At 37.8% G+C, this 19,719-nt stretch overlaps 1 protein-coding gene across 7 annotated transcripts in view; it reads right to left on the bottom strand.

Moving 5' to 3' along the window:
* Positions 1-11,981: 11,981 nt before the first annotated feature.
* Fstl5 (follistatin-like 5) overlaps positions 11,982-19,719 on the bottom strand; it is a 668,565-nt gene continuing 660,827 nt past the window's right edge. For 5 of the 7 annotated variants that reach the window (NM_001271195.1, XM_039102749.2, XM_017590994.3 and 2 more), the window contains one exon: positions 11,982-14,515. In NM_001271195.1, the coding sequence (NP_001258124.1) occupies positions 13,813-14,515 (703 nt within the window). In that variant the 3' untranslated portion in view covers positions 11,982-13,812. Of the gene's footprint in view, positions 14,516-15,512; positions 15,566-19,719 lie in introns of all 7 variants that reach the window. The other 2 variants (XM_039102752.2, XM_063282254.1) reach the window with 1 other exon arrangement.

The raw sequence follows: 19,719 nt of genomic DNA, 5'->3' as shown, positions 1-19,719 counted from the left end.
ATAACAGAGTGTGCATTTGTATACATAGTCCTTTGCAATGAGAGCTTTCAAAGACCTTAATAGATGTTGTGATAGACAGATCTTTATCATTGATAATTAAATAAATTTAATACTTGTTTCAGTAAATTAATGTGAAATAGCAATAACCATCCTAAAATATATTACTATGTCTGTATTTGAAATAAGCTATTCCTTATAATCATTTTTCATCTTCAATGGCTAATATGTAGGTAAGACATGCATCTACAAACAACTGAAATAATTTGGACTCAAGACATCACAAATATTAAACAGGAGATATCATCACTATACTGCTGTTTCTGTATATCATAGTTAAGAATCAAGGTTTACATTTCATCATAATGATTTGAAATACCCTTTTATTTTTATTTATTTTATTTATTGTTTAAGCAATGAGTAAAACTTTATTTGGCAGCCTGCAACTAACTGAGTGCTCAGGATTACAGTGTAGCCCCAAACCTTTCTTAAAATGAGCTTTTAAACACAAAAACAAACAAACAAACAAACAAATAACAACAACAGAAACCTGGAGTGTATTTGATATATATAGTGGTAAGCCATTGTGTAAAACTGGTCTTTCATTTCCTATGAAGTTTTGATAACAAATGCCTTCTTGGATAGGAGTAAGATTTCCTCTCCAATTCCCCTTCTCTGTATTCTTAACTGATGAACACACCTTCACATACACTGTGAGTTTCTTTGTTTTGGTTTGGTTTTGAAGGCTCTATAATGTCAGCTTTGGACTTTCACACTTCCCATTTCCCCTGTCCTGCATATACATTCCTCAGCTATCTTTGTGAATTTTTTCAACTTCTTTAAAAACTCACTTGCTGGCAAGAATTCTTTTTTTGCCCCATGAAAAACTAGCATTTTCTTTTGAAATTCCAAAAGATAGCTATCCACATTTTCTGGGAATCCACTTTCATAGTTTTAGGGTCATTTAAGTCATTTAAACCTAGACAAAATCCTAGTATTATAATCTGCAGGGAATGTGTCTACTTTAAACCTGTGCAGGTTTTGCGCTTGCTCTCATAGTCTTGCGATTTTTTTTACAAGCACATCAGCACTATTGTGTCTAGAAAATAGCATTTCCTTGGAGGCATACACCAATTTTGGCTCTTGCAATCTTTCTACCATCTATTCTATATAAATACTTGAGTCTTGAGGGGACAGGTTTGATAAAGACATATCATTTATGGCTGAGTGCTCCAAAAAAATCTCTTATTCTCTGTATATTTTTTCAGTTGTACGTCTCTGTGTTGAATTCCATCTACTGCAAGTAAAAATCTGATGAGGGGCAATTTTCTGATCTATGAATATGTCAATTAGTATCATCGCTGTTTCCTTAGCAGTGCAATAGCAGTTGGTTTTCCCTAGCTCTTTCTCTAAACTCAGGTCCTTCACTACTTAATGTTAAACATCGAGAATAATAAAAAATAAAAAACCCAAACATTCAATCATTTCATGTATGTTTATTGAATGTCTGATGTTTGCTCCATAAGCCCTGTTCTGAGTGCAGTGCAGCAAACAGACAATATCCCCTTACCATTAAGTTAGATTATGTGTAAGAGAAATGCTATGATGAGGTAATAAGCCAAAATTTCAATTATATAGGCACATAAATACCTCTGAAACTGTGAAAGTACGTTCTCAGCAGTCTTAGATAGTTATAGTTTCAGAATTTCAAAAAGCTCTAATTTTACATGAGACCGAAAATATTTCTTGTTAACAAGTTAATTTTTAAAGAGGGTTAAAAAGTCGCAAAGGTCGCTCATGCATGTATATTCAAGTTAGAAGAAACAGGAAGACTTAAAGCCCAGAGCTGGCATTATAGATCGTTCAAAACAAAAAACAAAACAAAACAACACACACACACACACACACACACACACACACACAAAGGCAAAAACAAAGTGTGTTCAAAGATGGTTTAACAGTTAAGGGCACTGATTATACCCACAGAAAAGTGGGGTTACTTTCCTAGGACCCATCTGTATCTTCAGTTGCAAGAGATCCAATGCTTTTCCCCTTTAGCTGCTATTGTGAATATGTGTGTTGTACATACACAAAGATGCGCACATATACACAGAAAAAGTGAATTAAAAATATAATTTCAAAAAAAAAGAAATTATAATTTCTCCAGGATAGAGACCTGTGCCTTACATGAGGTTGCAACTGAGGACCTAGTAAGACACTATATAATTTAATTCTAATTTTACGGTTTCAGGTTCAGAGATGGAAGCCCTGAAGGACAGCAGACAATTATTTATCATCCAATTTCCTTGTCATAAAAGGGGACTTGCACTTTCAGTGTAGACCTCATAGCTACCTCCTGTAAATTTGTGTCTGTTATTTGGCAGCATGGTGAGAGAGGAGTCACATGAAGGGAAGAGCAGGTAAAGCCTGCTTGCTTCAAAAGAAATTGAAATTTTGGGAGCAATCAGTTTAGAGAAAGATGGTAGGTGACCATAGCAACACTATAAACCAGAGGTCAAGTCAGGGTCCATAAACAGCTGTGGAAAACATAGCAAAAGAAATACTTCAAGTAAACTCCTCAGACTCCCAAATTGCCCTAGCAGAGCCAGTTGATGATATTGGAGGGACCCATTTGTTTCACAAGATGTTTGGGGAAGGCAGGGATATTGTAAAAGCCAAAGGCGGTAGATAACATCAAGAGACCAATGTTCTTTAGGCACAACAGGGCACTGCACATATGAATTCCTAGAGATTTTAATAGCAGACTGTTGCTCCCTTGGACAGAGGAACTGGTTCAGGTGTCAGGCTTGTTTATGAAAAATATTTTGATAGAAGGAAGACAGTTGTTTTAGTCCCAGCAAGTCTCTGATGTTCCTGTGTGTATTTAGTGAAAACAAGTTCCAGAGGTCCGAGACATGAACCTTTCCAAATGGATAAGCCAGCCCAGCCATGATCTTCTGGAACTTGCAAAATTCCTACAAGTGTTTCCTTTTGTTCCAATTGTCTCAGGGCCTGAGGATATCCTTGTCCTTATTAGACATTGCTGGTGATCCTGCAAGCGGACCTTTCTTATAGATTCCTTTTAGGTTTGTGGAGTCAGTTTTATATTGAGGAAGGAGGTATAATCTTTGCAGTCAAAAAGAGATAATTCCACTCTGCATTCTGAACAATGTGAGACACTTTGTTATCTGCAGGATAATGTTTCCATTCCCATTCCTATAGCAAATACCATACTCAGGACATTCTACTTGTCTCAGAGTGATTACTCTAAAGTACCCTTGGTTAATATTTGTATTAAAGTATATGCTTCTTTGTTTCTATGTGTATATCACTTAAGCGATTAGAACTTTTAATAGATTAGTATATTGATATGTATATTTTCTGTATGTTCTTCTGAGTTGAATTTGTTTGTTATCAATATAAAATATGCATTTGCATTTTGAAAAATATTGGGGAAGTAACTATAGATGTATGCATTGATAAGAATTTATGCATTTGTTTATTTTCTATACTTTGGAATTATATTGCTGTCCCCAACTGTGTGGAGGGAGACTTTATTTTTTCCTGTTAGTTTATAATTTTATTTACTTTTATAGGAAGTAGGGGTGAGATTCTGAGATCTGAAGTCAATGTGTAAACTAAGATCTTATAACTTAATACACATTATATAAATTTATATTGTGGTTCTTGAAATAACAGCTATTTTAAAATACCAATGAAGTACATATAAAAATTAAAATTTAGTCCTCTGATTTAAAAGCTATATTCTCCTTTCTGAATCTGTATGAATTAAAACCCAGTAGGTGCTCAGTTGATGCAATAAATATACCTTCCTAGTTTATGATAGGTAGTCATACAAGGAACCAAAATAAAATATCACTTTCTCATCCAAAACCAAATCTAATAAGCGGTGTAATTTTAACATCATACTGGAATAGCTGAAGAGATTTCAGATATCCTAACTCTGTATGCCCTTAAACAGATGTCTTTTCACTTTACACCCACCCCTTCTCTACTGAGAAATGGTCTTCAGGTATAAAACTGGTTTCTTTCCTCTAGATTGGTTTTGTGTGTTGTTTGACAAGATCAAAAGTTACTTTGTAAAGATCCCACGGTGTGTACTTGGAGGAGGAAGAGGGTATGTAATCTCAAGGTTTTATTTTTAAAACCTTTCCATTTTGGCTTGGCACCAACCCCCACCCCTCACTCCCCAGGCATAAACCTACTTTTAATCAGCTTGATAGAAGACAATACAAATTGAATGTGATCAGTAACTTCCTTGTATGAATTAATTCATGGGTGGCTCCATCAGCATTTCTCCTGATGCCTGGGCCTCAGCCTAGCTCTGTGCCTTCCTGGACAGGGAGTAGTTGTAGAGGGAGCAACTCCTGGTGAAAGTTTCAAAGCCTGCTTGTCTCTCTAAGTCCTGAAAGGTCCAGGATAAATGTGTTTCCGGACACTGAAGTGGAAATGTCTTTCTGACACATTTTCACACATTTTTACTTGTTGTTTTATTTACATTTCAATAAAACCCCCAACCCACCCACCCAGGCCTGCTTCCACAATGGTGCTCTCTCACCTACCTGCCCACACTGGTCTCACCACCTTAGCATTCCCCAGTGCGGGGACATTAGCATTAAGCCTTCACAGGACTGAATTTTTTTGAAGTCCCATTTTTGCATTTATTTTATTAGTTAATATATGTACAATTAACAATTCTTGAAAAAATCATTACTATTTTTTAGTACCTAGTATTTGCTTAGCATTAAACAAAAAGATTCGAGATATTTTAACTGAACACATGTATATTTAATTACATAGTGACAGCCCTTTAGATGTGAGTTGCATTAATTTTTTTCTATATTTTTATTAGATATACTTCTTTACTTACATTTCAAACGTTATTTCCCTTCCAGGTTTCCTGTCCATAAGCCCCCATTCCCTCCCCTCCCCCTCCCCCATACGGGTCTTCCCCCTACATATCCCCCTGGTTGCCACCCCCATATAGGGAAATCTGTACACTGAATTCAGTTCTGGTTAAGAAGGCAAATCAGACTGGTGAGCCTTCTTGTAGGCATCTTCTTGCACTAAAAAGGAAAGGCCTCTGAGAGGAGCTTCTTCTTGGGGAAGAACTCTTTGTAGATTCCCCTCAGGGAGGATATGTCTCTGAGCATTCTTTGGTGAGGGAGGCTAGACTTACTGGGGAACCTCCCTAGAGTAGAATAGAAGAGACCTTTAGGAGCCTTGTTAAGATTTGGGTGAAAAGTCATGACCTTCCCTTATCCTCTGCAGTGAGCTGGGATGGCAAATTCAAAGACCCTGGTTTCCTGAATCTGATCTGTTGTTGCCTTTAGTCTGGATGAATGGTCTGCCAACTGTGTGATTGAGTGCACACTTGGTGAGCTCTGCCAGCAGTGTTACATTATTAGTGACTGCCATTTCTCTCTTGCTTTGTGCTCTCCCTGTGGACTGTTTTTAGAGAAGCAGAGTTTGGCTGCCTCCCTGCTTTCCCGCTCCCTCGCTTTTGCTTCTCTAGATCTTTCTCAGTACCATATTCTTACTACTAGCTCATAGATTGGTTGTTCTGTCTGATGACAAGACAGGTCAAGCAGATTAAGGAACCCCATTGCAATTGTCATAATTGATAACAGAAGGCCTTTGAGTCTGCTCCTGACCAGATTCCTGTCTGGAGTGTGTGAGCATGACATGCCATTAAGAGGACCATGACAACAGCTCAGTTAGCATAATGCCCAGAATTCTCCATGCTAATGACGTATTTAATGACCCAAGGGTTTAGCCAATAAGCTTCCCTTCCAGGACATTCCTTCCTGTAATAGGTATTTAATCTCTGGTCCACCCTGAGTAAGTCATATGCATCTTTTCCACCATGAATAAAAAGTTTGAACAAGCAAGGACAGTTTCTTTCCTCAAGAACCACCATGGGGGTACCACGGAAGGGCCCTCCATTCTCTTGACATTCTCCCTGCCTAAGAAGCATTTCCCTCTTCCTTGCTCCTGATTCATATCAGTCCTTTACCCCCTCCTTTCCAACTCCTTGCAGTTCCAAGCAGCATCTTGGTGTCCTGGAGTTAGATAACCACACCCTAGGTCCAGACTGTTTCTCACCCAAAGAAACATTTGCTGGGATCCCTATCCTAGGATCCCTTTCTCCTATCCTGAGCAGCTATTTGCCTTGCCACAACCCGGCACCCCAATGGCAGCTGGCAAGGGATGTAGCCAAGTGCCCCATGTTTAGTCTCTCCAGTGATGCCCTTGCACCTCAGTGGCAGACGAAGCAGACCCACATTGTTCTATGCACTCAGCACTCTTGTACTCTGCACCACAGTCTCACTGCCCCTCTGCTGCCCGGATACTCTTTACCCTCTCTGCCCATACTGTTGCTGTTATGTGTTATTTGTTCTGTGAGTTTTCTATGTTATTTTTTTCAAGTTTTACCCTCTCCCTTGAAAAGCAAAAATTCCAGTTACACCAACCTATGATTCATCTGACTTAAAACCCTGCCCACTCTCTCAAAACGGGATTTGTGACAGGTTTCACATCGGTTCATCTTCTTTTCATTGTCATTCCTTTGTGACTGACCCTATAAATCCACTATTTTTTGAACCACTTATACATTCTTTTGTCCTGGGTACCACTGAACCCAAGCTATAACCTCGGGTGGGTGTTGAACAATTTTTCCTAAGGTCTGGATATGACTATTCTTTTCACTTGCTGCACTTTTTCTAAAGTTGGTCTGCTTTCCTGTGAAGCAGAATAATGGTCTGCAGGTTCCCTAGATTTATCTATTGAGTGAGCAGTCTGATTTAGTCTATAGTAAATCCCAGGACACTATAATTAGACCCTTTGCATTGATCAATGGTTAATATTAGTTTAAACCTGCCTGCTACCTACCTCAATATTTGTACTCATAAAACCTGATCTCACTGCTTTGGTTTATAAGAAATTCGTTTCTAGTTTCCCCTGTTAACTCACCCACTGCCCAGTCACTTTCGGATTCCAAGGAAGAGACTCTAGTTTCTTTCCCAAATACCTAATATCAAGGCTCAACTCTCATTGTCAACCTCCTTATTTTCTGCAGACGCACCCAGCTCTGGTGTGGTTTTTAGGCCTTGACCACTGATACAGATGCTGGGTAAATATGAATGCATAGTGTTAATAATGCATTCCTTGGGTACTGGCTTAGTCCCTGGAAGTTCTGGTTGGTTGTTTTGTTCATATGGGCTTCAACTGCATAGGTAGCAACAAATAGCCTAGTAAGGGCACCAGTGGAAGGGGAAGCCCTTGGTCCTGCCAAGACTGAACCTCCAGTGAACGGGATTGTTGGGCGGAGGGTGGTAGTGGGGGGAGGATGGGGAGGGGAACACCTATCGAGAAGGGGAGGGGAGGGATTAGGGGGATGTTTGCCTGGAAACCGGGAAAGGTAAAAACAATTGAATGTAAATAAGAAATACTCAATTTAATAAAGATGGAGAAAAAAAAAAGAATGCATTCCTGTCCAAGTGTCCTGATTGGGACCCTAAGACTCACACTGGTTCTTGTGCCTTGAACAAGCGTCCCCAGCGACTGATGACTGGAGTTCCTTGTGCTGGTTGAATGTCCAGTAACTTGTCACTGATGTTTAAATGAGAAACCTCTGCCCCAAAGGACAGAGTTCATTTTTGAAAATTAAACACCACCCTCCCCTTTCCTCCCTGGGAGACTAAAATCTCATTGGCTCTTGCCCACCAGCCTAACTTAGCTGCCTCTCTGGATGAAGAATTTCACCAACATGGCTCTTCCTCCCCAGGCAGTTCTTCGGTTTCTTCCCAGCTCTTCATCTCCTACAGTTCCATCTCAACCCTTCTCATCCCTAAAACTCAGCTGTCATTTACACCCTCACCCAGAGCCCAAACTTAGTCAACATGCAACCCCTTTATCTGTACGGGCTCCTTAGGCATACAAGAAGGAAAGTATAATAGACTGGCATCTGTAACTGACATGGTTAGGTCTCAGTTGAGATAAGGTGGTTCATGGCGATTGCTAGAGGAGTCACAGAGCAGGGGCTTCTGTGTGAGTGCAGGTGCTAATCGGTAGACAGAAACAAAGCAGCCCTTCTTAACTCTTCCTCCACAATAAGCCTCCAGCCTTGGCAAGCCTGTGAATCCAAGATACCCCCTCAAGGTGGCCACAAGTATAAGGCAAGTTCTTCTGTGTGGGAACACCCTTTAGTTTTATTGCTCAGTTGCTAAAGGCAATATCGCCTACAGGGGACAAAATATGTTTTCTGGAAGACATTTCAAATAAGAACACTAAAATGCATTCCCTGTGCTTATGTAGGGGCAAAAACTTTGTAACCTTTAATTTTATCTTATTAGCACTCAATGCTCATCCCTAGTTCTAAATAATATAGCATCATCAAAACCACCTTACAATTTCATTTACAAAAGAAAATTCTGTAAGCCATCTCATGTATTTTTAACTTTTAATTTTCTTAAATTTTCCACTCCACTTGTTCTTTCTGCATTGTTTGCAAATTTCTTCCCTTGAGGAAGGTAACCTAGAAAGTATGTTATCATTCACAGAGCCGTTGTAGGTTTGGTTGTGAGCCTGGGCTTAAATAGCTGATCCATCTCTCCAGCCATAGAGCCATAGCAAAGACACTAAGTACCACTCTGGAGTGGTCCACACTCATGCCTTAGGGGGTTCACCTTATTCTTTTCTTAGATACACCTCTGTAAATAATAAACTCACTAACTTTTCTTTACTCTGACTCATCCAAAAAATATTTTCCACATTCTAGTCAAGGATCCAAGTTTACTTGGTTGGTGGTAACTAAAGTTAGAATCTCCTAAGGATATTGCCTGACAGTGATGCTAGGTCCCCTAACTCTTGCTACCTCTGACTCTTGTGGTTAGTATTTAGTCTTCCAGAAAGAGCAGAATATTCACCATGACTTCACATATACCTGAGAATTACTGCACTATCTCTCCCTGCAACTCGTCAGAAGATATTGTGGTTGGAAGACACATGAAAATAGCCTTTGGGAAGTGTGACTTTCCTCTTACTCTTCCTGTATTAGTGTCTTACAGGAAAAAAAAATAGTGCTGACACATGACATCAGACCTGTGTGAGGTCTTACGATTGTGATTTTAAGTTTCATCTCATTTTCTAATTTATTAGTATTTGTGAACTTGAAATTTTTCCTATTTTAAAAACTTATGTAATAGTACACCTTGTCATATATAATTAAACACATTGTTCACCCTGTAAAAACTTAATTAGTGAATATAAAATTCAATTGAATTAACTAACTTAATAGAAGAAAATCTCCAAAAAAATGTCTGAAGGTGCATCTACCAGGAATAAAGTTCTGAACTGAATTTTGTGTTTTTAGAGTGTGTCAGCCTTGTACATATGTAATTACCTAGACAGGTATGAGTCTTAGAAGTAGCAGAAATTTGCTATGTATACTGACACATCTCTGGTATAGTCATTGAGCACTCTCATCTGTTTATCTTTTATCTGAATCTACATTCCTCTCCCCAACTCTGCTTCTCCCTCACATTTTTCTAAGTTCTCTTGATGAGTCCTATTCAAAGCCTATCAGTGCTCTTTTTTAAAAATATGACCCATGCTTATTAAGCTGCATTCAGATATGACTCCTTAACAAGGCTTATATTAGTGCCTATCTCAATTTCATTGTCATGTTCTAAAGACTCCAAGCTGGTGATCTTAAAATATTTAATTTTTATCTCTCCTTTAATTTCTTTTATAATTACATTTTTATTGTTTAAGTGTAAAGCCTTCTTTTTTGATTTTCTTTTTCTTTTTTAATTAATAATTTTATTCACTTACAGTTCAAATAATATCCCCCTTCACAGTTACCACTCCACAAACCTCCCATTCCTTCCCTTCCTCATCTCTCTCTCCTTGCCTCTATGAGGGTGCTCCTCCACCCTCTCACCCACTCCTGCCTCACTGCTCTAGCTTCTCTCTATGTTGGGGCAGAAATCCTCCACAGAACCAAGGGTCTCCCCTCACATTGATGTCAGATATGGCCAATCTCTGCTACATATGTATCTGGAGACATGGATCCCTGCATATATCCTCTTTGGTTGGTGATTTAGTATTTGGGAGCCTTGGGTGGTCCAGTTAGTTGATATTGTTCTTCCTATGAGGTTGTAATCTCCTTCCACTCCTTCAGTCCTTCCCCTAGCTCTTCCACTTGGGGTTCCTGGGCTCTGCCTGTTGGTTGGATGTGAGTATCTGCATATGCATTGGACAGGTGCTGGTATACCCTGTCAGGGATTATCCATATCAGACTCCTCTCAGCAAGCACTTCTTGGCGTCAGCAATATTGCAGGTGGTATGGATCTCTAAGCGGCATGGTATCTGGATGGCCTTTCCTTCAGTCTCTGTCAAGTGCTGCTATTACTAGGATTCTTTCTGATTATACAATCTTAGTGTGTGTGTGTGTGTGTGTGTGTGGTGAGCGCATGTGTGCAGAGTCGCATACATATGTGTGTACAAGTTACTACACATAGATGCCAGAAGTCAAGCTAAGCTATACTTCCCCAGAAAACATTCAGCCACACACATTGAGAAAGAATTCCACTGGAGAGCAGTAACTAGGATACCTGGAGAGTCTATGTGCATGTCTTTCCAAACATAACTCTATGCCAGCCCTGTAAATATTGCTGTGCCTCTACTGTAGTCCAGTCTTTCTAGGGCTTTCATTTTGTGCCCTTGTCTCAGAATCTGATTATAAGCCACCACCCTCTTTTAATATAGCGATGTTGCCTTCCTAACAACTGTCAACTTTCTGTGTCTCGCTTTGGTAGGGGACTTCCCATGTTAGGTGCCCCTTTCCATCTGTTGATCATATCATTTGCTTAGCAGCTCTAACTCGGTTGTTTTCTTCTCTGACTTCCACTCACTCTCTTTGTAATGCAGACTTCTAGTAATAATCCTGTTTTCCCTTCACTTTCAGTTTTTGCAAAGAAATGTTGAGATGGCTATAGTGTGTGTGTGAAATACAGCTTTAGTCACAACCCGCGTTGTGATGCTCACGTCTTGTCAGATTTCTGTATCTTTGAAGAAAGAAATATCTACAGCAGTAACGAATGCAATGTATGCTTTGTTTAAGTGATTCAGTCAGGGAGCATGGCTCAGTTAGAGAACATTCGCCTAACAAACTGAGGCCCTGGTTTCCTCAACAAGAAAAAAAATATGGCGAGTTTATGTATCTATCACTTATAGATATGGGGAGGAACGTATTGCTTTTGAGTTTACTTTAGAGAACCTGTTCTGAAATAATTCCTTTAATGTATGAAAGATTCTGAAACAACAAACATCACAGGATACAAGCCCTGGATAAAACACTGAATATTGAATAAGTACAGGTCAAGACAATACAGATGTTCGTACATCTGGTACTTGCTGAGCCCATTTTAGATTTGACTCTCACTTGACTTCCCCAATTTTGTTGAAGGAGGTTAAAATACACTAGGCAATTTATCTTGGCTTCTGTCAAGTTCCCTGCTTGGGCAAACCTCACACTCAATCTAACTGCTTATCGTGTTATCTGGTAAACTGCTTGTTGCATAAAACCTCCCCTGCAACTCTAGAGCAATATAAGAGAATTTGGTTATTGCCTTTAAAAGCCCCTTGCCCTAAACACTCAAGCCTACATACACTTGTTTCCCCAACACCTGAGAATAGTCCTAGCCATTTGGAATAAAGACTTAATTGGCTATAAACTGTGAGTACTTTTCCCCCATGATCTTCCCATAACAGAGATATAGGAAGATTGATATTTTGTGAAAAGGTGAGTTGAAAATTTCTTTGATTGGCCTCCCTTCACTTTTCTTCTATTTTCTGCCTCACCATCATCTTTACAATAATATGAAACACCAGAGAATATCTGAAGCCTATGGAGACTTAAAATATCATGAAAACTAAATCATTTCTGAGCACACAAGCAATAAAACATAAGAGGTTTATTCTTTTATCAAGCAATGACAACAGACAGCATCCACATGGTAAAAGCTTCTAAAAGAAGATCTACATGTACAGGATAAGGAGAGACTTACACCAAATCATCAACACAGACACTGCATGATTCATGTTTCCCAGGGAGAAAGTTACTAAAGAGTGAAACAGATTCAATCCATAAAAACATAGGCTGATTTTTGTTGTTTATTAAATCTAGTTCCCTTAATGTCTCTTACGCTAAGAAGAAATCTATTATCACACAGCCCATGGTGCTATATACACATAAGAGAATGCACACTATAAAATTCCAAGTTTCTATGCAGTTTTACACAATTTAAACTTGAGTAAAATTTGTATTTAAAAAAAGATCTTATTGGATTACCTTCAGCAAATGGACATCACTTCAATAGCTCATCACCAGTGTTAGCAACAAGAAGAAGAAAAATAAGTAGAAAAGATTCTCAAACCATGTACACTATTCCCTTACACCTGGATTGTTTTGTCCGTTTTTCAATAACCCAACTTATTGGTATTAATTTATTTCTACAGGCTTTCTATTTTCTCTTTTAGGAAAAAGGATAAAGGCAGACATTTTACTTCTCTACTATATCCCAAGAGACTCTGTTGGGTCACAGCTAGAGCATAGAGTTAGAAGATGCTTTAGAATATGCTGGAGTAGAAGTCATCTTGGCCATTGATAAAGGATGGGCTTGATTACTAGATAATATCTAAATAGCAAAAGCAGTGGAGCTCACCTTCTACTCTCCACTGTGGGTTCATCTTACCATTTTCTGCTAAAAAACCGTTCATCTTCTTTGGACCAATCAATGAATGTTGTCTGAAGAGGATATAAGCCACTGAGCTACAGAGAGTGGTTCCAGCTTTGTCTCACTGTCAATCTCCCTACAAGTGGTTCTTTCTGTGCAGATGCAGTCATGTTCCTTGTCCAAAACTGAGAAAGTTCCTGACTTATGGAACACTAGGCTACATAAAAATATTAATCCTGATACTAAGAAGGAAATCTTCTGTAAGCACTTGAATTCCCAGATAAATGTACACCAATAATATAATGCACTCTAGTGAATGAAAGCAAAACAGGTACACAATACATTGCCAACATTTTTACCATACATATTTTTCTCCCTTCCTGTCCATTTTCTAAAGCACGATGCACATAGTACAGTGAATATTTGATAGTTTCTCATCTGTATACAGCCCAAGGCCAAATTATGACTTCACATGACATTTCATTGAAGGTCAAACAAATGCCTGAAGGCAGGATTTGGTGCAAGATATAAACATTTCTTAATGACAGTAGAGTCATTGCTATGAGGTTGTCCAATATGCAGAGTTTAGCCTTCCTTTTTTCTTCCATGACATTTCCTTCAAGGCACAAAAGATTTTAAACAGTGGACGGGACAGAGTATTTTGAATTAAGAATTTTAAGGTTTGACACGACCTTTTATTTCTGATTAAAGCATAGCAAAATGACAAGAAAAAATATCTTAAAGAGTGACATGATGTTTAGATCATCTGAAATTCCCTGCAGTGTATTTTTTAAAAGATTTTAATATCATTTTACTCGTTTAAAATATAGCTACATGTTTGATTCTTGCAATTGCTGTAATTTCTAATTAAATATTGTATGAAATGTTTCTAACCAGCCAATATATTTAAAAAAAAATCTAGCTTTTTTTTTTGTAACAAACAAAGGGGGTTTTATCTAGGATATAAACTTGGAAAAGTTAAGTTGTAATTTAAATATGGATCAAGTGCAATGTACTGTAAAACTTTTCCTCCATAAATAGGTGATAGGGCTCCTTAGGCATCGCCAACCCAAACAACTGTATTTCCTTTCTGAACCTCAGTGATCTCACAGTTTAACTTATTAAGGCGACCATCCAGGATGAAGAGAGAATCTTTGGAGGGGGTCATCAGGTACTGTCCAAACAGGCCACTGCCTTGGATGTGCCTGTTTTTCGGACTCCAGGGCCAGTCTTCTGTCTTGAGAGGTTCTTTGAGACTTTTGATCATCTTGACCTTCCCAGTGGACAGCTCCACAAAGAGCACATCTGTTTGTTGGCTTGAACTGCCGTAGATGTTGTACTGGTGGGCTTCTGTGAAGGATGGCTGGAAGGCCAGGTCAGATATGTGCAGGTTGGTGTGGATGTCAAAGGCATCCAGGATTTCTCCTCGGATGGTGATATATTGGACTCTGACAAGACCTTTCACATCATTAACACTGACAAGATAGTGTCCGTCTGGAGAGACGTAAGGAGTGCCTGTCACATCACTGTTGGAGCCAATGATAGAATCAGTCACACTGTCCACCACAAGCTGTGGTGGAATGGCTCCAGTGATGTCAGGCTTGCAGCTAATGAAGTAGTATCCTCCCAGATGGCTGTATGCCAAGGACAGAGGAATGCACTTTGAGTCCTTCAGGCTAATTGTTTTGATGTAGGACATGGTTTCGAGATCAATTTTGTGTAGTGCAGATTCATCTTTATGAAGAATAAATCCAAATCTGAAAAGATAAAAGCAAGATTAGGAAGGAAACTACAGAGTTGCTCCACAAAGACATGCACCACGTACAGGAAGGTCTGCTCCAAGCCAGGGCCTTCACTACTCTGATAAATTTTCTATGTAACACTAATGTTAAATTAATCTTTCTGGTGCTCTATTCAGATACTTTCTCAGGTTATTTAATCACTCTTTAAATCCAAGTAATTACAAATTTTAATGAAAAAAGGAAAATATTTTAAAACAATGGCGCTAGTTAGTCTAAATAACCAATTTTACTTATAACATAAAATTTTGTCAGAGAGCACTCAGCTTCATCCTTAGATTGGTTTGACTATGAACTAAATAGTCAATATTACTATTTAGATAATCAACAAAATCAGTCTTATTATAATAATTTGAGAGGTTACTTTATATATGCATATTTTTACTTTTGTGTACAATATAATATATATATATATTACATGTTATGATGAACTTGCTCTTTGATTTTTATATTATTTATACATTTTATGTTTAAACTTTTTTACCTCACCATGTTTAGTTGTAGATTGCTGTCTATATGCAGGTGAGAGCAGGCACCAGATAAGGCTAGAGCCTGTGACTGGGCAATGGAAAAAGAAGATGGGCTGAGAGCTTTAGAGACAGAAAAGATAGGAACAGGGAGGGAGAAGGAGAGAAAATGGAGGAATCAAAGGATGAACCCGATCCACATGGCTTTAAATAGCCACAGAAAGCTATGGATACCACAGAAGGGATAAATAAAATATGATAATATATCCAATCTAGGTGGATAGATTATATTAATATCTGAGTTCATTGTGTTGGTATTTTGTGGGTTGAGAATTTATTGATATAAATCTGACTGATAAATTACAAGTCGCTAGAGTTTTGATTTACTGGGTTACATGAATTTCCCGGTTGTGGGCTAAAGTACATGCTGATTTGGGAAAAAGGCTTTGCCTTTGAGTTTTAAGAAAAAGTGAAGAGACTCTGCATACCTTCCAGAGATATTATATGGGTCCCACTTGACAGAGGCAGACCTCCTAAAGAACTAGATTCAAGAGAATCAAACAAAAAAAAGGTAAAGATTCTTTGTGCCATCCCTCATATGGCACGAATAACAACTTTTATTTTGTTATTATTAAAATTGGCTCATAAAAAGACTGTCTTTTACATTGTCAAAAAGCAGAATTTTATCCTAATGAGTCTGTACACACTGGGCAAACTGAGACTTAAATTTTGCTTTGAGATTTGTATACTGCAGAATGTACAGTTTCAGTGAGATTCATAGACAAACATGCTGTGCTGACCTATTGAAACTCTTGGTGTACTGGATCTGATTTACTAGGTTACTGGGATTTATGACAGCTAGCCTCCCACCCCCAGGGGTGGTGGTGGCTGGGAATGTGAGCAGTTCCTCAGCAAGCAAATAGTGAGTTGGGCAGATGATGCATGGGGACCATAGGGGTTGGGAAATTGTGTTATTAGAGCGTAACTGGTGATAGCATGGATAGCATGGACTGTTTTTTTGTAAAATTAATGCAAAATTTAGATGGTCTTCATTTTGATCTTCATTACCTTGGTTATCATATTGTGCAATGAAATTTGGAACATATAGTGTTTTTAAATAATGCCAGTTTAATTTTCTCTGCTTAAATTAGTTCAATTGTTAATCAGTCTAGGTGAAAACTTTAAGGACTCAAACAAAGTATAAATATATTTTGATATATAAGTTTTAATCAATTAAATAAAAGAAGTATCTGGTATAGTGGTTCACACCTTTATGAAAACATTTCTCTGGCTAGATTTGAGGATTGCCAGTTCTAGGCTAGCCTGAGGTACTTCATGAAGACTCTGTCTCAAAACCAGTGATGCAAGAGGGAAGTAAGTCAGAGAGACAGGAGAGACATTGAGAGAGAAACAGAGAGAGACACAAAGACAGAAAAAGTCAAAGACAGAGGAACAGAGACAGAAAGAAATACAAAGAAAGCGAGAGACAGAGAGACAGAGAAAGAGAGAGCAGGAAGGGCAGAGAGAGAGAGAGAGAGAGAGAGAGAGAGAGAGAGAGAGAGAGAGAGAGTTAAAATAAAATTATAGCCTAAAAAAGTCACCAGTCATTTTGGTATTATTATTAATATTGGCAGAATAACTTTTTGATATTGTGAAAATCTTATCAACTAAAAGGGAGAAAAATACTGTTCTCTTCTCATATGTGAAGAAAATAGATAATTGTATTGTATTAAGATAAAAGAAAACAAATAAGGCTGTTCATAGAAGCCTTAATTGTAATAGCTAGAAGGAAGGAACAACCCAGATATCCCTCAACCAAAGAATGGATACAGAAAATGTAGTTAATTTATGCAATGGAATACTCTTCAGGTCTTAAAAATGAGGATATCATGAATTTTTCAGACAAATATCCATTTGTTTATAAATACCATTCTGAGTAAGACAACTCAGACCCAAAAATACATACATGATAGGTACTCACTAGCTAATATACAAAAAGGTACACAATACCCAGGATACAACCCATAGACCTTAAGAAGTATAACAAACAGAAAGACTCAAATGAGGATACTTCATTTCCACTTAGAAGGGCGATGGAGGTAATCACTCAGGGGAGGTAGAGGAATGGTGGGATCTGGGTGGGAGAGAAGAAGGGAGGGTATTAGGAGAATAGGATCAGGTATGGGTTAAGGATAGGAAAGAAGCCAAGAGAGCCAAGAGAATGAATGGATATGAGCAACAACAGGAGCGGGGAGGTGGAGAGACACTCTAGAAAGTACCAGAGACCTTGGAGGTAAGGGAGTCTAAGGGCTCAGTGGGAGTGACCTTAGCCAAAGTACTCAACACTGGCGATAGGGAGCTCAAAGTTGCACCTCCAGTAGATAGACAGGGTATGAAGAGGAGAGACAGGGTTACTAATCTACAGTCAAAATTTCTGACCCAAAACTGTTCCTGTCCAAAAGAATTGCAGGGTTAAAAATGGAGAAGAGATTGGGATACATCTCATGGTGGGAAGGGTCACCAAGGCCTGGTACTAGCACTAATTTTATGTTGTGCTTGTAGACAGGAGGCTAGCATGGCTGTCCTCTAAGAGGCCCTCCCAACAGTTAACCAAGACAGAAACAGACACTTAAACCCAACAATTGAACTGAAGTTGGAGACCCCTATGGTTGAATTAGGGGAAGTATAGAAGAAGCTCAAACATATATAATGTTTGAAGTTATGTTATTTGAAATGATAATGCTTCTCAAAAAATCATAGGCTATCTAACAAAACCCCAGTGGCAGGCATAAGTCTCCTCCTTCCAAATTTTTGGTTCAGAGAGACTAAAACAACTGAACCTATTGCTATTATATCTAGTTACCTCTTAGACATTGAAAGCAAATTCCTATTTCTGAAGATACAAAGCATTTTTTATACTGGATTCAGAAGATTAGAGCTGTAACTGACCAAAAACTTCACTCACTGATGAATAACTTTAAAAGAAATGGAAAATGATGAGCAAGCTATCAAGGAAGGAAAACAATTAACAATCCAATTCAGTTATAGATTTTCTCAAACACAGTAATAATCGCCATAGCAAGATAGCCACAAAAATGTGATAGTGGTACTTAACATAGTTATGGTAACCAACAGAGGTCTAGTTAGGCTTACGTCACAAGTCACAGGAGGAACTATGTGGATAATGAAGTCATAGATCTTAAAGCATGGCCACTTTTCTCTACTAGTGTTATTTTTAACTCTTATAAATACTTACACCCACAGTTAAGTGAAGATTTCACCTCTCATCAAATAAATATGTTATAAACCATGAAATATATCATCACAGAAAGATATATCTAAAAAATTGCAAAGAACAAATGGCTGTAGAGTGTCCCTACAATTCTTACACCTAAGGCTCAGAGATCATCCCAGAGGAGGGGGAGAAGGATTGTAAGAGTCAGAGGATCAGGAAGTGCTCTGTGAGAGAGACTAGGCCTTCTAGCTTTGATAGAGTAGCAACACCCATGACTTCTATACAGCAAGACTGCCCCCGAAAGTTCTGAAATCCAGTCCAACACAAATTGACATCCTAGCATAGATGGGATGCCTCAGTGTGCCTATCCCTAGATTAGAACTATAAGCAAATAACAAGTGTTGAAAAAGAGGAAGTAAGTCTACCACTGGGATTAGCCTCCTGACTGATTATCCAATACCAAGTTATCTGCTCTAGAAATACATGCACACAGGCAAGACTGAATGAACCCTAAAGGTTGTTTTTATGTTTGTTATATGTATAAATAACAAGAATGATTAAAGAAGTGACTGAATTTGATGGAAGTAATTGAGGTAGGAAAAATCATTGAATGGGTAGAAGGAAGGAGATAGAAAGGAAATTAAGTAATTATATTTCACTTAAATAAAATAATAAATTAAAAATAACTAAGTAAGTATACTACAGTGTACTTTATTTTCTGTATAGTAATAATCACAGAAACTTTATATAAATAGAAATTATTTCCACATATAATACAAAAATAATTCCAGAAATATCTTATTATAATCTCAAATATATATTAAACCATGATATAATTATTAATAAATACATAGATTTATGATAGTAAAATTATTTCAAAAATCAGCAGATTATGGATGGGAAGGAATAATTTAGTGCAGAATTTACTATAAAATACATAAAATTATGACTGTTCCTATATTTCTTACATAGCATATAGTTTAAAGTTTTATATTGAAATCTTAAATACACAGAAACTCCTTTCAACAGCTTTGTAAACTTGTATTGGAGAAGACATTGTAGCTATATTGAAGATCAAGTCTTCCTAATTTTAATGTCTAGAAATTTTAAGGCAGTAAAAATTTGAGATTTACTAGTGATTAATGCTTATGTATTCTGCTTACTACTTCTAAAATAACAGCTATTATTACCCTTGTATACTTGAGGCAATATAATTAAAAATAATATTTCTAGTGTGTTTCTGAATTATAGCCACCATTAGTGATTTGTTCTGGTTTAATTATTCTCCATGTTCCTTAAAACCCTTATTTGTGGTCTTTGAATAAATAGCTCATTCCATATCCATTCTAGATAAAATGTAAGGGCTAAAGAAATAAAAGAACATTCAAATGTTAATCAGAATCCTCAATGTTCTTAATATTATCTAATGCAGAAATATATTTTACCCTTTAATTCTTTTA

The sequence above is a fragment of the Rattus norvegicus genome, chromosome 2, assembly GCF_036323735.1.
Source record: "Rattus norvegicus strain BN/NHsdMcwi chromosome 2, GRCr8, whole genome shotgun sequence".
Classification (NCBI taxonomy): domain Eukaryota; kingdom Metazoa; phylum Chordata; class Mammalia; order Rodentia; family Muridae; genus Rattus; species Rattus norvegicus.
The sequence above is the reverse complement of the archived record's forward strand: the minus strand, read 5'-3'. Positions and strand labels throughout refer to the sequence as shown.